Source organism: Drosophila obscura, unplaced genomic scaffold (genome assembly GCF_018151105.1).
Source record: "Drosophila obscura isolate BZ-5 IFL unplaced genomic scaffold, ASM1815110v1 contig_4, whole genome shotgun sequence".
NCBI lineage: Eukaryota > Metazoa > Arthropoda > Insecta > Diptera > Drosophilidae > Drosophila > Drosophila obscura.
The window spans coordinates 2,875,159-2,892,827 of record NW_024542828.1 but is presented as its reverse complement, the minus strand read 5'-3'; the positions used below and the strand labels follow the sequence as shown (position 1 = coordinate 2,892,827).

Genomic DNA, 17,669 nt, shown 5'->3' with positions numbered 1-17,669 from the left:
AGAGATTAATCCATTTTTGACAATTACTTTTATTAATTGCATCTATGTATTAATTATTTTTTTTGCATGAAGGACATCCGGTGCTGTTTCAAATGAGTGCGCCGTTCCACAATTTTCGTGGGTATTTAAACACCCAGTGGCACTTAATGGGCTAAGTGCGGCGTCATACAGTCACACTACAGAATCTGGAATAGCATTTGAATCGGATAAATTAAATCGGCCAGCAGGCACGAAGGAATTAACAATAATGGAAATCAGCATCAAGTGGAGCATGTGTAGAACTTGCAAAAGTGAGGAGACCATAAATCTGCAACCGCTCTTCGATTCTGAATCAGCCCCCCGGCTTTTGAACGAGTATGCGGGGCTGAATGTGAGTATGCGACGATAAAATTAGCAGCATTCGTTCTCATATTTGTTTTTAGGTGTCTCTGGACGATGGCTTGCCTGACAAAATATGCATCACTTGCATTCAAATGCTGGAAGAAGTGCACAGATTTATCACCACCTGTCAGCTGGCCGATGAGCAGCTGAGGAGTCTCGTGCGCCAGGCAATTTCCTCAACGTCGGTGCTAAAAGGACCCACAAGTACATCGCCCGGCGTTGAAACGCGAAAACGTGCGAGAAAACAAACGATTTTAGAAAGACAGGACAAGTATCCCAAATTGGAATATTCTGGGAACAATAATGTAACTGATGAAAAAAGTCTGGGCGAAACATTTCAAACGCTCGTTGAACTATCAGAAGTTGCACACACAGTGCAGCCTGCTTCCACTGCAAATGTAAGCGAGTCTTTTGAAAATGCGGGCTATCTGACCACCACAGACAGCGAAGAATTCCAAATAAACTACGGGGCCAATGAGGACGTAGCACTATGCATAAACGTTGGCTCATATGAGGATTATCTCGTCAAAAGCGACGTGACACAGGATAACTCCGCCCTAGAGCCAGAACCTGCCACCGTATATAAAATAGATCTCGGAGTAGCGTGCTCTCCAGAAAAGCACAGGTGCGTTGTCTGCAGCAACACTTACCACAGCTCGTCAAAACTTGCTGACCACATACGCACCCATCTGAACGAGAGGTCCTATGAATGCGAGTAAGTCTCCTACTGATTAAAAAAATCCCACCCAGCCAAAATAACCAAAAAAATATCCTTTAGAGTTTGCCTCAAACGCTTCACCACCAGCTGCAACCTGAACACACACATCAGAACCCATACGGGGGAGAAACCATATAAATGTGAACATTGCTCGCGTTGCTTTGCCGATCGCAGCACACATCGCAAGCACGAACGGTGAGATACATCCAGAGTTCCACGGAAATGTTTATTTTATTTAATGATTATGTGTTTGCCCCCTTTCAGCATGCACACGAATGAGCGACCATACGCCTGCACCATTTGCGAGAAAAGCTTTTCACTATCCTCCACCCGAAAGGCACACATTCTAACGCACTCGAAGGAGAAGGCTCACGCGTGTTTAAAGTGCGACAAGAAATTCCGTTTGCCGCATCAGTTAAAAGCTCACCTAAAGACTCACGCACATATGACGATGGAAGACGAGGATCGTGATCCCCCGTCCAAGTCAGAAAACAAATAAACAAATAACTCTTCTATTAGTCTAGCTTATATTGCATAAATCAATCTTAAGAAAGAAAACTATACTAAAGCTTAAGCTATGTGTAGGCTGAGGAATTTGCCAGTGCCTGCTCCTCCATGTTCCTGTGGACTATCGTCTGCTGATGGGCCTTCAGCTGGTGCATCAGGGTGAATGACTTGGAGCATACGGCGCAACTAAAAGCAGAGAAAAACCATGTTTTAGATTAGACTAGGGGACACTCTATGCTGAGGTGCTGTGCTCTGTTACTTGTAATTCTTTTCGCCGGAATGCACCAGACTGTGGTTCTTGAGGATGGCTGTGTGCGTAAAGGCCTTGCCGCACTCCTTGCACTCATAAGGGCGCGTGTTGGTGTGGACTCGCTCGTGGCGCACCCTTTCGCTGCGGTCGTAAAAGTGACGCTCGCAATACAGACACTTGTAGGGTCGCTCACCCGTATGACGACGAATGTGGGCCCGCAGCTCTCCCATTTGGCGAAAGGATTTGTCACAGATTCTACAATGAAACAATGGTTAAGAAGTTGGCATGGTAAAAATGAAGCTTTCGTTGCTTACTCGCACTGGTGGGGCTTGTAGTCGGCATGAGCCATCATGTGTGCGGTAAACAAGGACTTTTTGGTGTACACGTTGCCGCACAAGTTGCACATAAATTTTGTGGGCGAGCGTTTGAACTCTGTTGCGGGCTGCCCGGGATTTTTGGTCTTGCGCTTGCATTTCAGTTCATTGTCGGGCTTGCGGGGCCTGCCTGGCCGGCGTTTGTTGGCAGTGCTGCTGGGCTTCGGTTCTGGCGATGGTGTGGGCGACAGAAAGTCTATGTTACTGTCCACAAAATCATCCACGTCGCAGTAATCCTCCTTCACTATGGGAGAGTCGACTACTTGTCCATTGCCGACGGTCTCGATGGTTTCATCAACAACCAGATCTTGTTCAAATGGTTGAACGTTTACAACCAACGTTTCAGTAGACTGCTCCCCAGCTTGGCCGTCGGCATCCGTGTCTTGCTCATCGGGCACAAGCTCCCCATTGTCAGTGACATAGTTGACACCGTCGAGAATCTCCTGATACTGTGCAGTTATATCCTCAATTTCCTCCTGGCGGCTGCTGTCATCCTGGTACTCATTTTCAGGGCCACTATTCACTTGAAGGTTTTGGTACATGTATTCCATAAGCTCGCTAGTGTTGACTTGCTTGAAATCCTCGGGCTGCCCGCCATCCGACGAGCATGTCTCCAAATAAACTTGGGAATTGAGGACCATTTGGCGAAAGCTTAACCACATCTGAACGAATTCGCGGCACTTGCTGCACACCTTGGAAGGCAGCCGAGGAGAGTTGCGAACCTGTTAAAGGTTCAGAAGCACAAATGAACTATGATAATTTTTATTTGCTTATTTGGCCAACTACCTTAATCCCGCAACAGAACTGAAATTGTTCACTGAGATCTTCACTCCCGGCGTCCTCTGCATCCACGTCCATCTCGTTCAATTCAAACAAACCACTCATTGTCTCCTCGTCGAACTCTCCCAGGCATGTTCTGCATTTCAGTTTCCCCACAGGCGCAGCATTCGCATTCATCGTTGCCAAATAGCCGCCAGCAGATCAATTTTTGGGTATAAAAACAACAGAAATTATGTTTTGGATGTTTTCTAGTGATGGACGAAATTCAAGCAAATATTGATAGTCGATAAATGAAAAGCATGCTTGCAGTGTGCGCGGCAATTTTTCCAAGATTTAAATAATTCTTCATTTATTTGATCATTTCATGTTCAGTTGCGTTTTATATTTAATTAAGCCTTTTTCTCTTCTTGAATCTTTAACAAATTCGACTCGTGGATTTTACTGTGCCTGTGTGTTGTGAGATTATATTTGTATCGAAAATATACATCGCAAATTTCACACCTGAAAAGGATATGGTAGGATAAATGTAGCTTTCATTTGAAGACTGGGGAAATGTAGTGTCCTACCTAAATGGCCGATCGCCAGAGTGTATAAGCTTATGCTCATTGAGCTTGCTGAGAACGAAAAATCCTTTCAAACAGACATCACATTGCAGAGGCCTCTTCTCATGCAACCGCTCGTGCCGTCTCACCGAAACAGGATCGGGAAAGGTCATGTCGCACGACTTGCACTTGAGGTTCCTGACCCCAGTGTGCGAGTTCATATGCCAACTGAGCGAATACTTCGAGGCATAACTTTTTGTGCAGAGCTGGCAAAAGTGACGCTTACAATTGTCCTGTTGAACTTTTGGATTTGTGCTGCTGCGACTCATGACAATGCGAGGAGGTGCTCCGTGAATCTCCCTGCAGAGTTTGAAAAGGTTAGGCGGCGGACATATGCAGGTTTCGTGTGGTTTCGACTTGCCTCTCATGCCTCTGACGCATATTGCAGTAGGCAAACGTTTCGCTGCAATGGTTACATGGGAACGGACGCTCTCGGTTGTGACGAACGCGTAGGTGACTGTCCCGCAAGTACGAGGTGTAGAATTTCTTCAAGCATTCCGGGCACTCAAAGTTCTTGACGCGGCTGTGACGAAGCATATGAAGCTGTAGGTGGGAAGACATACGAAAGGCATGCCCACACTGCTCGCAGACATAGCTTAGTGGCTTGGAGCGTATCTGCTCGCGCCGCTTAAGATTCTTTTCCTCTTTGGTTAGTTTTGATCGTTTTGCCCTTGGCGTTTGCAATTTCGGTTCTGAGTGGAAAGGATCCACTTTGTGTTTGTTGTGGTATGGACCATTGCCTGCTGGTCCACACTGTTCGGTTTCAATAGCTTCTATGAGCGGATATTCCATATAAAGTGACTCTGTGTCTGATAAGCCTTCGTTTTGTTGCGCCGACTCTTCGTACAATACATTCTCCAATTCAGTTTCGATTTCCTCAGTTTCTGCTTCGGTTTTTGGGGAATCACGCTCCGTGAGCCCTTTGCTGGCTTGGTGGCTGGTGAGTCCGAATTCAGTTCTTATGCATTTCTCTCGAAACTCAATGGCTTTCTGCAAGGTGTCCTGGCATTGCGGGCACATGTGATGAGGCACACCCTGCAGCCCGCTTATCTGCAAGCAGTTAAATAGTTACAGAAAGCCGCTTGATTCTATCAATTTTATACGCACCCAGACGCCAGTTATTGCCTCTATGTGGTACAGCAGAGCATTGTTATTTTGATTGTAGAGATCTTTGGCGTCCTCATCAACTAGCAAGTCCCGATAGCAAGTTCGGCATTTATTCATTTCAGCCGCCTGAAATGATGTCTCTGACTGGCTCTTTTGCAAGAGGAAGAAACTCAAGAAACGCTGCTCTGGCACCGTTTTGGATTTTTGCAAAATGAACAGTTATGAGACAGCATGTTCAAAGAACACAAATCAAGCTTTATATCGATACATATATATATCGATACCATGTCTATCTAAACGGTACTTTTGTTTATTTAAGCGGTAATGTAGTAACTTTTAAAATTACATCAACTTTAATTGGTTTACTACTTGTTGCGTTAGGTATCCTCGTCCATAAATACATCTAGCTGTGTTTTGGTCTGACCTTGACCAACTTTTTTAATGTGCAGCTTTGAACGGTTGTGGGTTTGTAAGCTGGATTTGCGGTTAAAGTGTACGTCGCAGACCTCGCAGCTGCGGATAAACATGGATGTTCAAACATAATGCGTATATATAAGCTGTTTTACAACTTACTGGAATGGTTGTTCACCCGTGTGCACAATCTCATGCATCCTTAAGGCTCTCTTAAGTTGGAAGGCTTTTCCGCAAACAGGACACACGTGAGGTCGAATATCGGGGCACTCCTTGTGCTGCCTGAGAAAAATGCAATCTGTGGTTAGTCTGAGTCTAACAATGAATAAATTACCCACCTTTCATGTCTTAAACGTTTTATGCAGTTGTCAAATCGCTGTCCACAGTACTTGCAAGAGTATGGCAGTTCCCCTTTATGTTTTACTCGTATATGAAGGCTCAAAAGATGCATAGTAAACTCCTTGCGCCCACACTCCTCGCATTCAAACTGCTTGACGCCCGTGTGCCGCGTCAAATGTACATTAAGATTGCTTTTATCCTGGAACCATTTGCCGCATTGGTCGCAGTAAAAACCACGAATGGCTCTTCTATACCGCTTCTTCTTTGCAAGATCCCCTTCACGTTTTATAACTGGGTCAACACTTAATTTCCTGGAACCTCGGAATACTCTCTTCTTGGGAACAGAGCACGAATCTAATCGTGACTTGAACCCTTTCAAAGTCCTTTTTATAACGTTTTCTTCCTCATGATTCTCCTCCTCAAGGACAAGCTGAACATCTTCATTTGTCAGGGGCCCAAAGTCCAAGAGCTCATCATGACACTCTCCATCATTAGCTATTTTTTCAGATTGTTCTTTTGTAGCTTTTTGGCGCATATTTGATGGATTCCTTTCACGACGCAACGATGCTATCTTGTAAGCAGTTAATGAATCTGGTTCTGCATGGAGGCTTAAAGGACTTACAGACGTTCTTTCCTCACACAGAGTTTCAATTTCCACTGTGACATATTCCTTGTTCTCTTCAGGTGTCGCCGCTTCGTCGTTTCCAATTAGTGGATCCAGGTGCACAGCGTCGTCAGCCGTCTTGGAGTCGGACGCATCGAGTGTTTCGTACCAAGAGTGGTTAGTTCTTATACAAAGCTCCCTAAATGCCATGGCTTCATTTGAGTGTTGCAGGCAGATGGAGCATATATGTGAGGGGAATCCTTCTCTATTAGTAAGCTGGAATTAAACTCAATTTAGTAATTGTAACAATATACTTGCATACATACATATATGAGTATGTAATGTATGTTTTTCACGGATTTATTCCTACCCAGATGCCCGTCAATTTAAGGATGTCGTTTAATACGTCGGCTCCTCTCTTATCAAAAAGTCTCCTTGGATTTATTGCGAGCTCCCCACAAGTTCGACACAGAAGCGCCATCTCGGGACTTGACTAACTTTTCCGCAAATTAAAGATGTTTATTTTGTTTGTTGCTGTAAATCAGTGCTGGCAATCTGGCTGGTTTTGAAGACAAACGCGGTAAAAATTTTGGATATCGATATCGATGTATAGATACCCTCTAAAGAAGTGTATTAACAGTTTTTAAATAATGTTTGCTTTGCCTATAAATTCTTTAGCTCTTCAATTCAAACCATTTAAGCGTTAAGTAAATCCTAAAAGCTCTCGAGCCAGAGCAGAAGGCTCAATAACAGCTTACAAATTATTTCATAAATTAATGCTTGGGTTATTTTCAAAATAAAACGACGAATAATTCCGCTTATCGCACAAAGATATTACCCACATATTATCAAACACAGAAGATATATCGGTATACTGATGTATCGATATACCCTATAATGACGTGGATGTGAAAAAAAGAACAATAAATTGCCGACACACACAGTAATCAAATTAGGAATAGAACTGTAATGGAATAACAGTTGCGATATAGTTAGAAGATATTGAACAACAGCAAGCAGGCATTGAGAACAAAGCATAGTTCAATCTACACAACTGACAAGCGCAAAAACTCGCACTAGGGGAGAGAACACAAAGAAGAAGAATAGCAGAACAAGCAGAACGACGACGAAGAGGCAGAGGAGGAACCTAAAACGGAACGTCTCGGCAATGAAATAATTAGTGATTTAGAACGCACCGTGTTGCCTATTTTGTGTTTAGTTAGACTCTACTTTTGTCCACTCCAAGCCCAAATCGATAGCGCAGCATCGTAGCCCACTCCGAAGCTGTACGTCAAAGTAAACAAGAACGTGGACAACCGCTCCGATTAATGGTGAGGAAGTAGAGCGGGTGCTGTGGCAACAATGATGAATGAAGACAGCAGTGCCACGATGTCGTCGTCATCTGGTGGCGGAGGCATCAAGAAGGTGTTTCAACGCCTCTCACAGGTGAGTGGTACCCAAGGCAATCGACATCGACCATCCATAAACATATATGACCTCTTTGTAGACTTATCAGTCAACGCTGGATCGCTCGACGCCGCATACGCGACTGCGTTGGGTGTTCGCTGGCTTTGTACTCCTGCTCTTCGTGCTTCGCATTTTCATATACCAAGGATGGTACATCATCTGCTATGCGCTGGGCATCTATCATCTGAATCTGTTTATAGCATTTCTAACGCCAAAAATCGATCCAGAATTCGATCCCTATGCACAGGACGACGAAGACGATGGTCCAAATCTGCCGACGCGCAGCAATGAGGAATTCCGTCCCTTCATACGACGCCTGCCGGAGTTCAAGTTCTGGCTGTCGGTGACAAAGAGCACGGGGATCGGTCTGTTCTGCACGTTTTTCGACTTCTTCAATGTACCCGTCTTTTGGCCCATACTGGTCATGTACTTCATCACGCTGTTCTGCATCACGATGAAGCGACAGATCAAGCATATGATCAAGTTCAAGTACTTGCCCTTCACACGCAATAAGCCACGATATCAGAGGGTGAACGACCAGGCGGGCGCCAACTCAGTGGCGGGCAACTCAAAGTGACAATTAGCCGCACAGACGCCGGAGACACGGACAGCAGCGGGCGAGGTGGTTGCCACTGCAATTGCAACACCAAATGCTGCTGCTGGACCAACAACAACATCAACTAGCGACAACGCAGCGACCAAGGATGTGGGGTCGCCAACAGTGGGAGTAGGGTCCATTAAACCACCGCAAATCATTGCAATTGAGGACTACTAGAGGAAGCTACCAACCAATCAAGCAACACCAACACCAACATACACACACAAACAAACACCAATCCAAGAGCAATCCACAATCGAAACCCAAAATTAAGTTCAGCATTCTTTGGCTTGTAATCGTGAAATAATTTCTTTTGGTTTGCGTAGCATTTTTCTTCTTTACTATTGAGTTGTCGCACGGCGTCTTGTGCAACATAAAGACCTTTGTTTAATTGTTTATTGTATACATTATTTAGTTACAATGCAATCCCCCCCCCCTGGGTAACTACTATAATTTAATAACCAGACCTAAACCTAAAGCATAATATTACAAAACAAATTGTCCTATCCAAAAAATAGAATTTACCTATTGAAATCCAATAATAATTCTTTGATTATCTATCTGATGCTTAGATGCTATAACACTTTATGTTTACAACTATATACATATATATATATACTAGCATATATATATATATATGTATGTATTTATATAATTTGCATTATAATTATACAAATAATTTTTGTTTAGCGTTAACTATATACAAAATGTTAAAAGGCAGAATGAAAAACGGAACTAAAGGAAGAGTGTAAAACTGGGGTGCGTCTTATGAATAAAGGGAGACAAAAGAAAAAAACTAAACTCGAATATGTATGCGCGCATATTTTGACCTATTTTGAATGGTGTCTTATCGTTGAGTCGGATCAGAGGGTGTGATGGAGTAGGGGGTCTACAAGTGGCAAAATGGGGTTTATCTAATCAAGAACAGCCGGCAAGCCATGCTGACTGTTGGTTCTTGAGGAGAAATGCCTTATAGGTATTAAATGTGTGTAATATTTATCAGTTTAATCACCTACAAGACTAGAAATACATAGAAAATACACTTTATAGAACAATTAGATTACATGACTGCGAAAGTGGCTGTTGTCAGGCGATATTTGGAATAGTAGTTTGCCAACCATGCAGCATGCAATGTGGGAAATACAAAAATAAGTGCTTAAATATACGGGCTATAGAGACATGATAGGAATTCCGATCATTTCGATGCCACTTTATCCCCAGATCCATCTTTTTTGGCACGATCCTCTTTGGCGCATTTGCGTATGATGCTATTGAAGTACTTGTGCAGGCCATAGCCGAACAAGCGCAATGGACCGATGACCAAGGCGTGCAGGAGATTTGTGAAGAAGCCATCCCAGGGCAGCAGCCCACCGCCTAGCGTGGTGATCAGCCAGCTCTCAGCGCCCACAGTCGAGATAAAGTTGCCCTTCTGCAAGGAAAATACTCATGAAATTTGAGAATGGAAAGGAGATAAATCAATGCCTCACCAAGGCATCCTTGAGAATGGCTTTGGCCATGTCCTCTGGCTTTAGTAGACCTCCACCGCCCGAGATGATCTTTGTTTCGCGTGGCTTGGACTTCTCCTCCTCCTCAAATCCTGGTGTGTTTGTGTCACAGGGCAGGGCCAAGGTGACACTGACGCCGTGCTCCCGCGACTCCATGGCTATCGTTTCCGCCATCGCTCGCAGTGCATATTTACTGGCTGCATACGGTCCATAGCCATAGATGCCGAACATGGCGGCCTGCGATGAGGTAATCACAATGATGCCCTCCCTCGCCTTCTTCATCTTGGGCAGGACGTGACGGGTGCAGTTGTAGCTGCCAAAGAAGTTCACATTCATCAGCTTGTGGACATCCCGTACAGAAACTTCCTCGAAGACACCACAAATGGCCATGCCCGCGCAATTGAGCAGCGCGTAAATGGGGCCAACAGTATCCTCGGTCTCGGCCAGCACACGAGCCACCTCCTCATAGTCTCCGCCAATGTCCAGGCTGCGGTACTGCAGCTTTTGATCCGGTCGCTGGCGCACAAGCTCCATCCGGTCCACAGCGGCTTCTGTAAAGCGATAAGTGTGTAGGGTGGGGCTCTCCAAATGAAACCGGTGTATAACTTACTCAGCCTTTTTTCGTCACGCGCTATAATCGTAACATGGGCGCCCTTCGTGACGCATTCTATGGCCAGGCAGACACCAATGCCGCTCGAGCCGCCGGTGACCACGACATGGCGTCCATCGATGCTCTTGGCTCGCTTTTCCATCACAAACACGTAAACTATAATGTGTACTAGCACCGCTATGCTCAGACAGGCAATAATATCCCAACTAAATTCCATGTATTTTTTGTTTGTTTGGGGTTTTATGTTACCACTCTACCCTTGAGTAGCGTGTGATTATTTGGCCGCCCTTACAAGGTGGAAATTGCCAAGTCGAAGAAGACAACTTGACAATTACGTCAATTTTGTCGATTGTTTGGTACTTTTTCAAAGAATTTGTAAATATTACAGGTGTCAAACCATCGAGGGCACTATCGATAGTATCGATATTTTACTGCCAGCCTCTACTATCGACGGTTTTGCGACTATCATGATAGTATCGAGCTACAGTCGATGCGCTTTTGATATGTTTGGATTGGCTGCTATAAAATACGAAGACACATTTGTAGACAAATCGACAGGTGGCATCTAATTTTTACAATGGACAATATCCTAAAAGGTTTCAATGGTTTTTTAGTAATTATTTGAGCCCGATACTATTACGATAGTATCGATTGTTTTTTTCAAAACATTCAAAGTTTATATTCCTCGATTTTGATATTCGGTATAATATTACTAGTTAGCTGAGACTCTCAGCCGTACACAAATAATTTTATCCGAAAGATACATAAATTTTATTCAGGGTTGGCTAGTTTTTAGAACTCTTTTTCATTGGATTGTTTACATATTAAGGTTCAAACAAAAACGGCCAAAGGATAAAACGTAAATGTTGACTAAATGTGACGTCACTGTTGCTGGTCAACCAAGTTTCTTCTATGCGTATGGGTTTTTGTATACCTTATTTCTTTTAATTGATGTTAAATGTTTTGTTCAAGCTCCATTGAAACATTATTTATGATTTGATCCTAGATTGACATGTTTTCTACCTCTTAATGCATATGTTTGTGTTATATATATACATTTATACCGGTTCTGATACCTTTTATTGGTACCCGTCAGCTGCCAAATTTCGTTAATATCTTGAAAACAGAGACTGAGTAGTTTCTGCATTCACTGAAGCCCGAAATTGCAAACAATATCTCAAGTCCATAATATCCATTTTCCCAAGGTATTCAGATTCATTCCGTGCCAAAGTTGCACAACAATGCTGCCTCTTCATTTCCACATGTTGCTGAATTTTTTCCCATACAAATCAAATGTATCTTACGGGAACGCGTATGGAATGAAGATTCATTGTTGCGTCATTCCAAACGCGTTCCCGTTAAGAACATGTTTCTCACACCACGAAAAGTCACCACGAAAACGCTCTCTTCACCTCAAAAAAGAGAGCAAATTTTGAAGACCCACCACGAATTGAGAGCGAAAAATGTCAGTATTTTTTGTGCGCTGCCCGATATTTTTACGATAGTATCGATTGTTTTTTTCAAAAGTTGATATTCCTCGATTTTTATATTCGGTTTAATAATACTAGTTAGCTGAGACTCTCAGCCGTAAACAAATAATTAAATCCGATATATACATACATTTTCTACAAGATTGTCAAGTTTTCAGAAGTCCGTTTTATTTCATTATTTACATATTAAGGTTCAAACAAAAACAACATAAAACGAATGTGATGTATTGTGGCGCTGCCAGACTCGTGCAATTCGTAGTTTCGGGCTGCCACCATGATATTTTTCTACCCGTTTCATTACCGATTCGCCTTGAACCGATCTGGCAGCCCTAACAAAAAAAGTAGACAAAAAAGAATAAGAAGATAAATTTTCCACAAATAGAAAGAAAAAGAAACATTTTCCGCAAAAAGTAAGAAGAAAAACCTCTGCGGAAAATTTTCCAGGGTATCAAAACATTGATCACACTGGACCAAGTTGGCAGCCCGACTAGAACGATTAGAAAAAATACCAAAACAAATAACCTATCGATTTACATTTTCGCTCAATTTGCAATTTTTTCGCGTGGCAGGTTTAAAAATGTAATTCTGTGTATTTGTCTCGAGCATGATCAATTAACAGGTAAAACTACTAAAGCCCACTATAGTGGCAGCAGTTGCGCTCAAATAATGTAACCGGAAAGGCAAACAAAACAGCTGTCGCGTCGACCCCCCATTAACTGCTGTTGTCATGGTATATCCAAGAGAAGGCAAGGCGTCCTCCTCTATTTGGGAAAAGGTTATTAAATGAAAACTTCAACATGCAAGCATACGAAAAGAATTAACAAACAACCTAGGCTTGTATTGTACCGCCTTACCCTCTGTTTAATATGCACTCGTTGGGAGCGTTGATGTCAGCGGTACGCGGGTCGCATGTTGGCCAGCAGAGCGACCGAGAGAGGGATAATGTTTATTTTACAATGCTGTTGCCAGATTAGAGAAAGTTTATAAAAACGCTGGTAATTAGCATTCAGCCGCCAGTTGGAAGAATCCCCTAAAGCCCCAAAGCTCGTGCCAGCAGCAACAAGTGGATGCCAAACGGTTACACCACCATTTTGACCGTGCAAACAGTTCAGTTCCACAGTAAATCCAGAGAACAGCCGATTATGGCAGATAGCCTGACCGCAAGCTTGCGAAGCCGCAACCGCGAAAAGTCAATCAAAAGCAGTGACGATATCGGAAGCCGGACTACGCGGATTATCGACGAGGTGCGCCAGCCAGCCAGCCAGCCAGCAAAAACTATTTTGAGACTACCTTTATTAAAGTGTTTACATGGGGGCAATTATCTGTCTATCCGAATATACTTGTACTGTACGAATACGTAAGCACGGTGGATGGCAAATATTGGGGAAAAGCGTGGCCATTGACGGACAAGTGTGTATCTTATCGCAAGCATCGGAAATATTCACACTTATGTGACGACAATATGATGGGGATTTTGGTCAAGCCGCCAAGGGAATACTCTTTTGGGATTAGTAGAAGTACAACTGAAATTTGTACATGGCTTATAAGGCTTTTGTTTATTGTGTGATAAGAACGTCTATCTGGCTATCAGACGGTATCAACTGCCGAAAAGCAACTTCTTATGATTCAGCTTTTTTCTTATCTCTTCAATTATTCAGGAAACAAGCGAAGCGAACATTAATAACCAGCACATTGACAATACCCAGCAGACCATGATGACATCCGGAAAGGAAGGTCAGGACTTGATGTCCAGTCGACGCACAGTTAGCGAAAGCTCCTCGGAAGACCCTGGACGTGAAGGAATCAACGCATCAAACGGCAACGGAATGTGGCGCAATGAGCTAAAGATTAGCGCCGAAAGTTCCTCTGCACAGCCTGAGAAGCAGCAACAGCAGCAGGTGCAACACTCTAGTTTACGACACCGAAATGAGAGATTTGGTGATATGGTTGACGTAGTTCTTCGGATTGTCCTCGTCGCTTTATTTTTGTGAGTTTTTGTTGATATGATAAGGGTTATATTAGAATTCTGATTAATGTGAGTCATTATTGCAGCAAACTGGAGACTATGTGGGCGTTCAAGCGGGAAATACACGCTGAGGAGCTATGGCTGTACAAGAATCCGAGGCGTCCGGATATCGTCAAGGGCGGGGAGCTGCTCTTCTGGGTGATTGTGGCTCCGCTGATTGTGACCGTTGTCTTTTATGTGATTACGAAGGATAGGCGAGACTTTCGAGCCGCCAGCTGGGCCTGGACCCTGGCCCTGTGCATGAACGGCCTTCCCACTAGTTTGCTGAAAATCACAGTCGGCCGACCCAGGCCAGACTTTTTCTATCGTTGTTTTCCCGACGGCGTAATGGTGTTGAACTCGTCGAGCATCTCGGATGGCAGTTCCATTTTGGATTTCAATTGCACTGGGATTGCGAGCGACATAAACGAAGGACGTAAATCCTTTCCCAGCGGACATTCATCCTGTAGGTGTTTGGCCTATGGCCTCCTTTAGTTAGTCTTGAACTGTTAACTAACTCCCGTCCGTTCGGACTCTTTTAGTTGCCTTTGCCAGCTTTGGATTGATTGCCTACTATGTGGGTGCGAAGCTGCATGCTTTTGATGCCCGAGGACGCGGCCACACCTGGCGCCTGTGCATTGCTGTCATTCCGCTGATCGTCGCCACTCTGGTGGCGGTTAGTCGCACCTGCGACTACCACCACCACTGGCAGGATGTGACTGTGGGTGGCATCATTGGCCTCCTCACGGGCTATATCAGCTATAGACAATATTATCCATCCATTTTTGGGCCCCAGGCAGGCAAGCCGTCGATCCGTTGGCCCAGGACACAGGGAAATAAATATGATACGCAGAGAAACGCAGATGATAATGGGGCTGGCGGGGATATGCTACGCAGGCCACTGCTCGGTGGCAAGGAACAAGCCAAATGGTACTAAATCTACTTAGAATTGCAAAGCTTTACGTATTATGTAGTTCAATTATTGCTCTTCCCCTAAGCTCTTTTAAATTATGTTTATCAAGCCATCAACACTGAAGCTGTATTCCCGTAAGCCTGTAATTATTGTACACATAATTGTTAATCCTGAAATAGACAGACACGCAGCTGTGCTGTGCATGGGAGGGAGGGTTGTTTACCTCTTAATGGGTAGGTGTAGTCATATTTAAATAAATAAAAAACAAATCACGTCATTTGCTAAAAGTAAATTTTAATGCTCATTTTCTGCAGCAAAACATCCAAACAATTGATTCAAATTTGCTACATCAAAGTGACCGAAACTAGCCTAAAGGACTGTCTATTAACTCTCTGTGCGTCAGACAGACACCTCCTCCTCTTCACTCTCAATTCATCGAATTGAAGGCCTGCAGTAGCACCTGCTTTTCGCGCTCCTTCTTCTTGACCACGTCCAGGCTGCGCTGCCTCCAGGTGCTCTTTCGTAGCTTGATCGGGCGACTGCCGACATACCGTCCGTCCATTTCCTTCATGGCGCGTATGAAATCCGCAGGCTCACGAAAGCTGACAAAGCCGAATCCTTTGCTCTTGCCGGTCCGCTTGTCACGAATCACGCGTGCCCTCTGGAACGACGGGAACTTGTTGAAGGTACGTGTGAGGACCTCGTCGTTGACATCGTTGCCCAGATCACCGCAGAATATGCGGAAATCATCGTCGGGCCAGTCGGCCAAAGAGGAGTCCTCCCACACAGTGCCACCGGCAATCCGCACAGTCTTGCGATCCTTCTTCTTGCGCTCTGTGGTCTGGAAAGATTGCAGAGCGGACGAGGCGCGCGCTGCTTTGATGGCTTCCTCGGCTATGGGATTGGGTCCGGACTTCTCTGCCTTTAGCTTTTTCAGCTTCTGCGTGACGTCGAATTGCACGGCATTTATGTCGATGGATGACGGTGCCGCAGCCACAGTGGGCACATGCACCGACTGTCGGCACTGGTACAACTTTGGGGCACTGCTTAACACCACGGGAGTGGCGGCCATCGATTTGGCGGGCGATGTTGATGAAGAATTGTTGCCTGTCGGCACAAAGGTCGACATGAACGAGGGTGGTGGTGGAATTGGAGGCGGCGGCACTGACAAGCGCGCCCCCGGATGCTGCTGCAGCTTCTGCTGTACATTGTTGTACGTATTCGCGGCGATGATCGGTCGGACTTGGTTGGGCACAAAGAGGTTCCGCGCGGGCGGCTTGGAGATCTCAGCCTCGAAGCGAGACAGCTCGTCCTCGATATTACGACGTTTTGTACCCATTTATTTATGCCAGAATGCTTAAAACTCTCAAAATCAAACAAATTTTCACAAAAAATGCTGCCTTTCAACAGCTGATGCCTAGAGATGTGTAAAGCGCGATAGCGAACATATCGCCCTCTTCTCGTCTCTAATATGCTATTTATCGCATAAAAATACCGCTAATGTTAGGTGGGTATTTACATCGGTATATTTAGAAAATATGGTATATTTACATCGGTATATTTAGAAAATATGGTATATTTCTGAGATTCAAGGCGGTATATTTTGTCGAAAAATCATCGGACACACTGGCTGCATCGTAGATTCTGTGGTAGAGCTGTCAAACGATTGATAGTTGAGCCATCGATAGCTTTGAATGTTTTGAAAAAAACAATCGAACTATCATGATAGTATCGGGCTAAAAAAATTATTAATTTTTTTTTTTGTTATTTACTGGTTACTGGTTCTTGGTTTCTGAGGTCACTCGAAAAAACAAATCAAGTAAAATATCTATTTTTCCAAATATTAAGACACATTTCAAATTGACCTCCAAACTCAATTTAGCGCACCAAAAATACTGACATTTTTCGCTCTCAATTCGTGGAGAGTTTGCAAAATTTGCTCTCAATTCGTGGAGAGTGCTCTTTTCAGTGGAGAATAGAGTGTTTTTGTGGAGACTTTCCTCTCATTTTCGTGGTGTGGCAGCATGTTGCTGAAATTTTTCCCATACAAAATCAAATGTATCTTACGGGAACGCGTATGGAATGAAGATTCATTGTTGCGTCATTCCATACGCGTTCTCGTATGATACATTTGAATTTGTATGGGAAAAATTTCAGCAACATGGGGAAATGAATTAGCAGCATTGTTGTGCAACTTTGGCACGGAATGAGCAACAATCTGCATACCTTGGGAAAATGGATATTATGGACTTGAGGTATTGTTTGTAATTTCAGGCTCCAATTAATGCAGAAACTACTCAGTCTCTGTTTTCAAGATATTAACGAAATTTGGCAGCTCACGGGTTCCAATAATAGGTATCAGAACCGGGATAAATGTATTTATAAAACACAAAACATATACATTAAGAGGTAAAAAACATGTCAATCTAGGATAAAATCATAAATAATCCTTCACTGGAGCTTGGAGCAAAACTTTTCACACCCATTGAAAGAAATAAGGTATACAGAAGTACATACGCATAGAAGATACTTGGTTGACCAGCAACACTGACGTAACATTTAGTCAACATTTACGTTTTATGCTTTGGCTGGTTTTGTTTGAACCTTAATATGTAAACAATCCAACGAAAAAGAGTTCTAAAAACTAACCAATCCTGAAGGAAATTTATGTATCTATCGGATAAAATTATTTGTTTACGGCTGAGAGGGCCAACTATCTAGTAATATTAAACTGAATATCAAAATTGACGAATTTCATATCACAAAATATCACGGTATGGCAGCCCGCAAGTCAACTACGAATGCACGAGTCTGGCAGCGCCACAAAACGACGACAAATTCGTTTTATGCTGTTTTTGTTTGAACCTTAATATGTAAATAATCCAATAAAAAGGACTTCTGAAAACTTGCCAATCTCTTAAAAAATGTATGTATCTATCGGATAAAATTATTTGTTTAGGGCTGAGAGTCCCAGCTAGCTGGTAATATTAAACGGAATATCAATATCG

General features: G+C 43.6%; 7 protein-coding genes across 10 annotated transcripts; 3 read left to right on the top strand and 4 right to left on the bottom strand.

Annotated features, from left to right (window-relative positions):
• Window positions 1-92: 92 nt before the first annotated feature.
• On the top strand, window positions 93-1,632 carry LOC111071495 (zinc finger protein 426). Its single transcript, XM_022362882.2, has 4 exons — window positions 93-370; window positions 423-1,096; window positions 1,160-1,294; window positions 1,364-1,632. Exons 1-4 carry the CDS (start codon window positions 248-250, stop codon window positions 1,596-1,598), a joined length of 1,167 nt encoding a protein of 388 aa, XP_022218574.2. The 5' UTR covers window positions 93-247; the 3' UTR covers window positions 1,599-1,632.
• LOC111071469 (zinc finger protein 358) lies at window positions 1,607-4,941 on the bottom strand. Of its 2 annotated transcripts, XR_005968189.1 has the most exons (5): window positions 4,720-4,941; window positions 3,974-4,662; window positions 3,577-3,912; window positions 3,017-3,511; window positions 2,860-2,952 (listed from the first exon to the last, which is right to left on the bottom strand). XR_005968189.1 is itself a non-coding variant. In XM_022362842.2 (4 exons), exons 1-4 carry the CDS (start codon window positions 3,185-3,187, stop codon window positions 1,675-1,677), a joined length of 1,317 nt encoding a protein of 438 aa, XP_022218534.2. In that variant the 5' UTR covers window positions 3,188-3,313; the 3' UTR covers window positions 1,607-1,674. The 2 variants fall into 2 exon arrangements, 1 of the variants encoding a protein (XP_022218534.2); XM_022362842.2 differs by lacking the exons at window positions 3,577-3,912; window positions 3,974-4,662; window positions 4,720-4,941 and adding exons at window positions 1,607-1,792; window positions 1,866-2,111 and having other exon boundaries at window positions 2,171-2,952; window positions 3,017-3,313.
• A 57-nt stretch (window positions 4,942-4,998) lies between these two features.
• Window positions 4,999-6,625, bottom strand: LOC111071472 (zinc finger protein 226-like). Of its 2 annotated transcripts, none has more exons than XM_022362850.2 (4): window positions 6,444-6,625; window positions 5,469-6,349; window positions 5,293-5,412; window positions 4,999-5,232 (listed from the first exon to the last, which is right to left on the bottom strand). In XM_022362850.2, the coding sequence occupies exons 1-4, from the start codon at window positions 6,552-6,554 to the stop codon at window positions 5,097-5,099; spliced, it is 1,248 nt and encodes a 415-aa protein (XP_022218542.2). In that variant the 5' UTR covers window positions 6,555-6,625; the 3' UTR covers window positions 4,999-5,096. The 2 variants fall into 2 exon arrangements, with proteins under 2 accessions (XP_022218542.2, XP_022218550.2); XM_022362858.2 differs by having other exon boundaries at window positions 5,000-5,232; window positions 6,400-6,457.
• A 337-nt stretch (window positions 6,626-6,962) lies between these two features.
• LOC111073118 (protein RER1) lies at window positions 6,963-8,925 on the top strand. The gene is made up of 2 exons (XM_022365276.2): window positions 6,963-7,519; window positions 7,581-8,925. The coding sequence occupies exons 1-2, from the start codon at window positions 7,436-7,438 to the stop codon at window positions 8,115-8,117; spliced, it is 621 nt and encodes a 206-aa protein (XP_022220968.1). The 5' UTR covers window positions 6,963-7,435; the 3' UTR covers window positions 8,118-8,925.
• LOC111073117 (3-ketodihydrosphingosine reductase) lies at window positions 8,814-10,597 on the bottom strand. Its single transcript, XM_022365261.2, has 3 exons — window positions 10,254-10,597; window positions 9,626-10,194; window positions 8,814-9,567 (listed from the first exon to the last, which is right to left on the bottom strand). Exons 1-3 carry the CDS (start codon window positions 10,468-10,470, stop codon window positions 9,334-9,336), a joined length of 1,020 nt encoding a protein of 339 aa, XP_022220953.1. The 5' UTR covers window positions 10,471-10,597; the 3' UTR covers window positions 8,814-9,333.
• A 1,662-nt stretch (window positions 10,598-12,259) lies between these two features.
• On the top strand, window positions 12,260-14,946 carry LOC111073737 (phospholipid phosphatase 5). Of its 2 annotated transcripts, none has more exons than XM_022366221.2 (4): window positions 12,260-12,362; window positions 13,402-13,730; window positions 13,796-14,214; window positions 14,291-14,946. In XM_022366221.2, the coding sequence occupies exons 2-4, from the start codon at window positions 13,456-13,458 to the stop codon at window positions 14,683-14,685; spliced, it is 1,089 nt and encodes a 362-aa protein (XP_022221913.1). In that variant the 5' UTR covers window positions 12,260-12,362; window positions 13,402-13,455; the 3' UTR covers window positions 14,686-14,946. The 2 variants fall into 2 exon arrangements, with proteins under 2 accessions (XP_022221913.1, XP_022221905.2); XM_022366213.2 differs by lacking the exon at window positions 12,260-12,362 and adding an exon at window positions 12,735-12,987.
• On the bottom strand, window positions 14,936-16,093 carry LOC111073751 (RNA-binding protein 42). The gene has a single exon (XM_022366233.2). The coding sequence runs from the start codon at window positions 15,998-16,000 to the stop codon at window positions 15,089-15,091; it is 912 nt and encodes a 303-aa protein (XP_022221925.1). The 5' UTR covers window positions 16,001-16,093; the 3' UTR covers window positions 14,936-15,088.
• Between the last annotated feature and the right edge of the window lie 1,576 nt (window positions 16,094-17,669).